This window comes from Strongylocentrotus purpuratus, unplaced genomic scaffold (genome assembly GCF_000002235.5).
Source record: "Strongylocentrotus purpuratus isolate Spur 01 unplaced genomic scaffold, Spur_5.0 spur5_scaffold_9, whole genome shotgun sequence".
Classification (NCBI taxonomy): domain Eukaryota; kingdom Metazoa; phylum Echinodermata; class Echinoidea; order Camarodonta; family Strongylocentrotidae; genus Strongylocentrotus; species Strongylocentrotus purpuratus.
In genome coordinates, this window is record NW_022145615.1 from 25,284,483 (window position 1) to 25,293,506 (window position 9,024).

Sequence of the window (9,024 nt, forward strand, 5' to 3'; positions counted from 1 at the left end):
GTGGTATTATCAAGTTTAGTTTCAAATGGAAATCACCAGAATTGATAATCCTGACTTGGTTATTTTGACAAAATGTGTCAATCTAATTCATTAACATTGGCAGTGACTATAGAATTGAAGGCCATTACTAGCAAACCAAGGCCAACCTGATCATCTATCATAGCTCTATACAGGGCTCCAAACTGACTTTTTTGGAAGAGGATCTGGATTCAAATTGTTAGAGTCAATATGTATGAGCCCTATGTAAATATCTTGAAATTAGTGGTGTCTGGACTTGGACCCATGTGTCCCCAAGCACCTGCTAGTCTCTAGATGTGCTTTAGAAGATAATTATAACCTTATTCTGTGTTTTTAGGCCTATTGCTACATATATACATGAACATGTGGTTATTGGGGGGGGGGGGGGGGGTTAAAAGCTACTACTCTTAATACAATTTCCCGTTTAAATTGTTATATTCCTATCAAAGAGAATGACACAATATCAGCTATTACATTTGTTCACTTCAAAGAAATTTATATTTCAATGATTTAAGAACAGATATCCCATTGAATGTATGTTATGAAATCTAAGGCACCAGGACTGTAGTTATTTTACAACTATGCTCATTAAAATAACACCAAAATATACAAAATTTCTTGATTTTGTTTTCTTACAAAAAGACTACCGGTAGCGAAAAAATCACATCGTAGTGCATACATTAGCTTTTTCATTAGCTTTTTAAATTTTAAATTGGCAAAAGCTGCCCTTCCATGGAAAAAATCAGACACAGTATCAAGGGAGATTTCTCTGATGAACTTTGAGACAATAACGGTTGTCAAAGTATATTATATATCATACTACATGTATTGCAATTCAGGTGCAATAAATAAATAAATAAATAATACAGCTAATTAGGACATGTACATTAGGTAGAAGCCTGAACATAATTGAGATGCTTTGCAAATCTGCCAACATTAGAAAACGACAACTTTAGGTCCAGTCTTCTTAGCTTTAACCTTTGGTTTTGACATGAACGCTGGCTCTGCATCGGCACTTGTATAGACTCCTGTGACAGCCAGGCTTGCTTCTGAAACATCAACTCCTGGTAGAAGGAAAGACAGACATACAAATGATTGTCAACCACATACCCTGATTAAAATGTGATGCAGTCATAATATTTGATTTTAATTTAACCCTATATAGCCTGGAGGGGGGGGGGGGTTTAAGGTCCTCCCTCCCTAAGATCTTGGCCATGAAATGACCGATTGCTGCGAAAACTTGCATGCATGTCAAGTGAAGTGTATAGAACACTACAGTAATTTATGCAATTAAGGTCATAAAATTCACATTTTTACCCATAAATTCTATATTTTAACATTCATTTTCACTACAAATATTCTTTAGACCATTTGGAATAATAATACAACAAACAACTTTGGAAGAACCAAGTTATTCCTTACGTTATCTATTATTTTGAGAATTTCTTATGTATTTCTTTGTTTTTTAACTTATGTATTTTTTTTTTTTTTTTTTAATATAATTTTTAACTATAATTCAACTATATTGACCCCCAAAACACTTAAACTTTAACCCAGGTGAAATAACCAAATATCTGAACTTGGTAGAGATGTTTCATTTTCATTGAACACATACATATCTTTTCACTCATTCTCTCTGCCTAGTATGCAATGGATGAATGGATAACAAATTATTTTGATGTCTCTGAAATGATAACCCAAATCACAAGATATATTCCAGTCAAACTGTTTCATAAAACAAGTCAAACATTCTATGATCAAATCGAGGGTTCAGTGACACAAAGATGTAACTCCATATTTTGCCAAAATGAGTATTTGATATCAAAATGTTCAGAAAAATGTGGGCTTCCCAGGAAACACAAAGACTTAACTCCACCCAACACCTCATTGAAGTCAATGGCTAGTGAATACTTATCTGTAAAGCGCTTTGAGAGGGCCTCCGGTCCCGAAAAGCACTAAATAAGAACGTGCTATTATTATTATTATTATCATAGACTTAACTCCTTAAGGCCCAAGTGCTCAGTGACATAAACCACTTTTTCTCAAAATGGCCAAAATGGAGTTACGTCTTTGTGTCACTGACCCCTCAAAATGTTACTTGACTGACCTTTGACTGGCTGCCTGACTGGACAGTTCCACCACTTGTGCTCCACCGATCCACACTCCTTGCACCCTCCCCCTGATGGGTAGAGACCTCTGGGGTTGTCTGGACACATTCTGGACAAGTGGCCCGTCTGTCCACAGATGAAACACTTGGCATACGGGAAGTCACCTGAAATGCAATTACAAATCTTATGTTCAGAAGTCTGTCGAAACAAAATAAATGGTTTCCAATGCTACATTGAAACACTTGGCATATGGGAAGTCACCTGAAATGGGATTACAAAAATTAAATTTTCAGAAGTCTGTACGAAACAAAAACACTTTCCTGCGTTTCCACATCACGTGTATATAAGCCATAAACATGCATTAAGTCAACATCAAAATTCAGCTGGAAAAAAAAGGGTTATGTACATGAACATCCGACACCTACTGTAGGGTTAGAGTTAGATTTTGGGTTAAGATTAGGATTAGTGTTACCTACTGTACACATGTCAGTCAAAAGTATTTAGATTAAGCTTCATTGGTAAAGCATTGGTTCACCAACGAAAGTCTAGTCAATTTTTGTGGTGGGGTATTCTAAAGTTGCTCCAAAACTGAATAAAATAAACCTGTACTCAAACTCACCTAGTTTTTTATCCACCTTGGCATTGCACTTGCTGACATCGTGCTCTGTCGAGCCACAGCGATAGCAGATGCCAGTACCTTGTTCAACGTCCCCTAACATCTGCGGACAATCAGCAACACCATGGCCTGGTTGGCGACAGTGGAAACACATCTTGAGAGTAAAGGGTGAAAAAAATATATACTTAAAGATAAAGTTGAGTTCTGGCCATGCGATTGCATTGTGAAAGAAACGGTGTGGAATCGACCAGAAAAGGTTGATCATCTAGCATATAAGTATTTGTGTGTATTGCAAGGTTCTGGAATCATTAAAATGATATGAAATTTGGCCAAGTCTTGGTAAAGTTACAAGCACTGTACACAGGAAGATGTATATGGGACTACACGAACATGTGGCGTAAAAATCAGTCCCGATTTGTAAGATGTTACATGCCATATCTAGAATATGAAGGCATTTGAAGAGCCATGCTTTTCAGGGAACATGTTTTATCTGATTTTCTTCCACATTTGCATAATAACAATGATAACGCTGACAAATTATTTTTCACCTCTCCCCAGAACTCAACCTTCTCTTTAAAACTCTGTATTCAACATGGATCAAACCCTGTACTGCCGCACTGTTTTGAATACATTTACATCATATACAGTACGTACACTCTACGTGTGAGGAAAGTCCACCGCAAAAGTCCTGTTTATGCTGACCATAGTTGGTAGAGTGTAAAACCATGGAATGGAAATGATTCACTCACAAAGTGGGCAATTGCATTCTGTTCATTTTGGCGACTGGCTTAAAATCTGACAGAATCGTGAGGTATAATTTGGGGTGCTAAATATTCTCGACATCAAGGTATGATCAGGACTTTCAATTTCACTTGCCTAAGAGTAAGTGCATGGCTAAAAAAATACTAACCAGTAACTTGTATGTATTTGTACTTAGAACGAGAATGACACTGTACCTTCAATACCAGGTTAAGAATTTTGAAAAAGTTTCAGCTACAAGCCTAGCAATGGCATAACAGTCACTGAAATGCTACAAGCATATATCCGCAAAAGTGCCAAACTGTTTACTCTAGAGAAATGAAAGCTGCAAGTACTGAAATTTGCTGTAGTCTTCATACAACCTCACCATATTGTCTGCTTTCTTCTTCTGCCTATTTAATCGTCTCTCTTCGCTCCTCTGCTCCTTCTTTGCTGCAAGTTCTGGAGTATCCATGCTTCGATGCTTCACGTCTCCCACCGACTTATTTCCCTCATCCTTTACCTCACAATCTCTCGCTTTATCTGCCTCCAATAAGACATCGATGATTGATTTACCGCTACTTGACGACACTGGTCTTGACTTCCTGACAGCATCTTTCATTTCGCCACTGGCTTTTTTATGAAATCCACTTTGGCTTCTCTGACCAACATGTTTATTATCAACACGCATACTGCTATTACCAGTACCTGGCCTCTTCAATGTACTTTGGGGCTTCTGGATGGAATGAGTAGGGTCTTGTTTAGTTCTTGTACTGGAGTCGTCCTTGCCTGATTGCTTCTTTTGATCTTGGGTCATCTGTTCCCATGTTGATGCATCAAGGGGTTTCTTTTTGTTGGCGTTTGCTCCTCTCGCGAAGCGAGTCATGTTGATATCAGCATTCAGTAGTGTTAGCAAATTTGCACTCAGCTGTTGATAAAATAATAACAAAGACAATGTGAACAGAGAAGTCTTCAAAACAAAGAAACAGAATCTTTTAAAGATTTTTTCAGCATCCTTAAAAGGTCAAGTACTTTACTTTAGTTTAAGAATTCCTCATTTTCGTCAAAATTCTCATTTTGGCAAGTTGTACAGAAATGTTTGTTGATTTTTCAATTTTATGTGTGTACCTATGTCAAGTGAGCGTCAGTTATGTGCGAAGTGCGTCACCTGTTTGAAGCATGACATGTCAGTATGTTATGTATTGTAATATTACATATTGGCATTGCGCTCTCTGCTTAATGGAGCCCTCTCTCACTTAAATTATCTCACTGTACACAGTAGGGGTGCTGGTCTGAGAATGAGGATCATCCACATAAACGAGGATATCCTCATAAACGGGGACAAATTACGTCCTAAAAAATAAGGATCCTTCACATTTTTGCTGACGTTATTTTCCATTGGCGCTCTGCGGGTGACACACAAAACGGTGTAGAATTCAACTTTTCATCCACCAAATGAATTCAAACACTTGCATTATACAATCTTCAATACCTGTATCACCGTTATTGCAAATAATAAAATCACAATCTATATCTATGGCTAATATATGAAGACTAACAATATGATAGGGTATTCTGCAATTAAGCCAAAGTTTTTGTACCACTGCCAAATGTGGTACAAATTGGTGGCATTCTCCCCCCTAGACCGAATTTTCCGTCTCTTTCGTTCGTTAGCCTCTTATTGGGGTAGGGTCGGCTCTCTCTTTAGAGACGGAAACCGTCTACACACATTCCCTTGATAACGCCACGGCCATTTCAGGTCGTAGCGTTTTGCCCCCAAAATCCCCCAAAATGTCATTTTACCTCGTGCATATCCACATGTAAATTAGGCCTAGGCTATAATAAATCAGTTCCACTTACCAACTTGACTGAAATAATCAGTTTAATAGTCCCTTTTTAGGAAATTATGGGTCAAAATCGAAATCCATTTTGAAAATCTTTTTCAACATGGATTTCGATTTTGACCCATAAATTCCTAAAAAGGAACTATTAAACTGATTATTTCAGTCAAGTTGGTAAGTGGAACTGATTTATTATAGCCTAGGCCTAATTTACAATATAAAATGCACGAGGTAAAATGACATTTGGGATTTTGGGGGCAAAACGCTACGACCTGAAATGGCCGTGGCGTTATCAAGGGAATGTGTATAGACGGTTTCCGTCTCTAAAGAGAGAGCCGTCCGACCCTACCCCAATAAGAGGCTAACGAACGAAAGAGACGGAAAATTCGGTCTATCTCCCCCCCTGCCCCCATTGTGCCATTACCATTGTGCTCATTACCATTGTAGGGGTACGGTCTGTGTATATGGGGAAGGTTGACAAATGTCAGTTTTATTAAAGATTAACCCATATCAGATGTTTATCTTTCTAACCTGGGCTAGGCTGTGGCCTTATCGAGCTCTAGCTATGCGCTAGGGCGAGTTCTAGCCCGAGCCTATATCCCATCCACTCACTCAATCACTCACTCAGCTGCTCAGTCAATGGCTAGCGCTGGCATTGTATTGCATTGCCATTGGCAAAGACAAATCACACAGTATAAAACACATTGCAGTTTTTGCACAACCATTGATTTACATTCTCAATCCAGAATACAGTACTGCTGATACTGAACTAAGAACGTAATCTTCCATGTTATTATCATAAACAATTGCACTTACCAGATAAACAGGAATAGACGCAATATCTGTGTCACTTTGTCGAGCGTGAGTGGACCGTGTGGATGAGTCGAATGAATGAACCGAAGTGTGGCTTGCATGCGGTATAGACTACCTATATATATATCCACGCTGCGCCCGCTGCGAGTCGGGCGCAAGAGCGGCAAGCAAAGGTCTAAAACCGCTGAGTTAGCATGCAGCATGCATGCTACGGTGTCGTGAAAGGGGATTTTGGTTCGGTAAAAAAGAAAATGGGACTAAAAATGATTTTTGCTTTTTCTTCAATTATAGTGTCATTGATTATTGAGTTAATCTGTTAGTCTGTAAATACTGTAATAGCTCAGTCGGTAGAGCAGTTGTCTCGTGACCCGGTGACCCGGGTTCGAAACCAAGTCGATGCGCTAGTGCCCTTCAATTGGGTAAGGCATTAATCCTCATTACCAGGTCTCTCGGAGAGGACCTAAAGCCGTTGTGATATGATATCATTTATATTTACATGTATGTTCATTAACTGACCTACATCATATGCCCATGATTATTGCTACCAAAGATTGCAATGCGGCTTCACATCTAATAAATAGAACAGGTTGTTTTTAGTTGAGTTCTATAAAATCCAGCCTCATGAAGACTCTTATTGTACTATCATAATTCGTGTACAACACTTTACAGCCGTCGGCCGTCTGGTTGCTTACTACAAGCATTTATGCTTTCTTAGCAGTCAGGTATAAAATAACCACCACCATCATATACATTATATCATAAATGGATATATCTCCTATTTGGAGCCATTGTGCAAAAAGATGGCAGTGCTTGAGTCTTGACGGATAATATTTTAGAAAATTAATAATACTAATCTACCGGGGGAGGGGGGGGGGGGATGGGGGATAATCAGATTTGGTGGATGGGAGGTGTGCCGCTGAAGCGTCGAAACCGGGTTTTTTTCTTGAAGTAAAGCCCATTTTCAAAATTTTGAAAAACCAGACCCATGTCCACTGGGATATTTTCTTTTTAAATGGGTTTGTTAAAACTGGGGCCCCTGTTTATAGGGATTTTGTGTGAAAAGCGACCCATTAAGCGGTACATTGTGAGTACCCCCATGACCCCCACCCCATCCCCCCCCCCCCCCAATAATCTGTCTTCTCACACAAAAAGTGCTTTATTTTACTCGGAAAAATTAGAATGAAATCCATTCAGACTTTTTCTCGTGTCAGACGACAAACAGGTTTAATTTGATATTATACAATGATTAAAAGAAAAGATCTTGATTTCTGTAATTCTTATAACGGGGGCTGTGTGTCCGGACGCTTAGCAAAACTAAAGCAATCCCTTTTGCTTTTGGATTTCACGAAATGTATTGAAATAGCACTAGTGTCAAAATAAAGATTCATTCTCTATGGTATTGATTAACATAGGTCTTCTTTTTTTTTTTGGAGTCCAAAAAAAATCGCAACGACTCAGCCATCCGAAAAGGGGGGGGGGGGGGGGGGGGGGGGGGGGGTAAGAGGACACTTTTTTTTTTTTGGTCTCGAAATTTGAAAAATTGACATTTTTTCCGTTGGGGGGGGGGGGGGTAAGGTCACCTTTTTTAGGTCAGCCATTGGCATAATTTTTTTTAATTTTATTATTTTAATAAAAAACAAAAAATAAACAAATAAAAAGGGGGAGGGGTTCACAAAAAACATACACTTAAATAAAAAAACTCAAGGGAGGGGGGGGGGGTTAACCCCAACCCCCCCCCCCCCCCCGCCCCCCTGCGTACGCGCCTGCATTCAGAGATTCAAATGAAAATGGTACCTAAATGTACTGGGAGGATAACTCTATCAAGACCATAGAGATATATACTACTAACACGATCAAGACTGGACATATCATGAAACTCATGATTAAATATTCATACTTCAAACAATACAACTTTTAAGAAGTGGGACATTTTTTCTGCCTCACTCTGTATAGGCCAATAGCCATTGATCAGTTTTAGTAGTTTTAGTAGGCTACCGGTACTAATGAATTACACTGATATAAACACCTAAAATACACCATTCAGCTCACATAAACAAAATCTAAGAGAATCCCGTGCGGGGTCCCGTGTGTCAAAATTGTCGTGTATGAGACTATAATAGGGAGAAGAAGCGACAGTTACCCCCTCCCCCCCCCCCCCCCTCCCCTCGGGGTTCACATATAACCAGGGAGGTATAACCTTGCAGTGATCGAGTGCAGTGAGGTACGTGGTCGGTCAGTCTTGCTAGCACTAGAAACCAAAATAACTCCCCCCCCCCCCCCCCCCCCCCTCTCCTCCAATTAATTAAACAGTACGGTCGAATCTCTTCGAGTTCCGCCGTTGCATGCATGCTTTTCTCTGATGTGACTCTTGTATAGTAGTTCCACATCTTATTACGATAGCGATACACCGGGGGTACGTAACCCTATGCATCCGTATGGTTGAGACGTGATTGGCAATTCCATTCAAGCCACATATAACGTATACCGCAAAGGTGTATAATTTTAACTTCGCGCGCTGCGCTTATTAACTACATAGGTGCCTCAACCCCCTTGAATCCTCAATTTCCTGAAAAAAGAAGAAGATTTGTTGCGGGATTTGATGATGCGATACTACTATTTTACTAGTAATACTTTTATTACTAATCGCACCATATTAGAAAGAACGATTTTTACAAGTTAATGGACAAGTGCAATGACACATAACGGCATTTAATACCAACAATTCGCTGAATCTTTCTTGCTCTTCGACTTCGTGTCTGATTGATCAATTTTACGTGATTTGTTCTTTTCGTGCTGTGGTCTGCGGGTCTCTGTCGAGTCGGGCTGAGCTGAGCTGAGTGCTCCTAGATCCTGTGATGCGCTGAGGTTGTGCTGGCTTGAATGAGCTGAG

At 39.5% G+C, this 9,024-nt stretch overlaps 1 protein-coding gene across 1 annotated transcript; it reads right to left on the minus strand.

Annotated features, from left to right (window-relative positions):
- Window positions 1-756: 756 nt before the first annotated feature.
- On the minus strand, window positions 757-6,266 carry LOC581932 (zinc finger CCHC domain-containing protein 9-like). The gene is made up of 5 exons (XM_030976562.1): window positions 6,138-6,266; window positions 3,869-4,408; window positions 2,746-2,896; window positions 2,126-2,290; window positions 757-1,082 (listed from the first exon to the last, which is right to left on the minus strand). Exons 2-5 carry the CDS (start codon window positions 4,364-4,366, stop codon window positions 955-957), a joined length of 942 nt encoding a protein of 313 aa, XP_030832422.1. The 5' UTR covers window positions 4,367-4,408; window positions 6,138-6,266; the 3' UTR covers window positions 757-954.
- Between the last annotated feature and the right edge of the window lie 2,758 nt (window positions 6,267-9,024).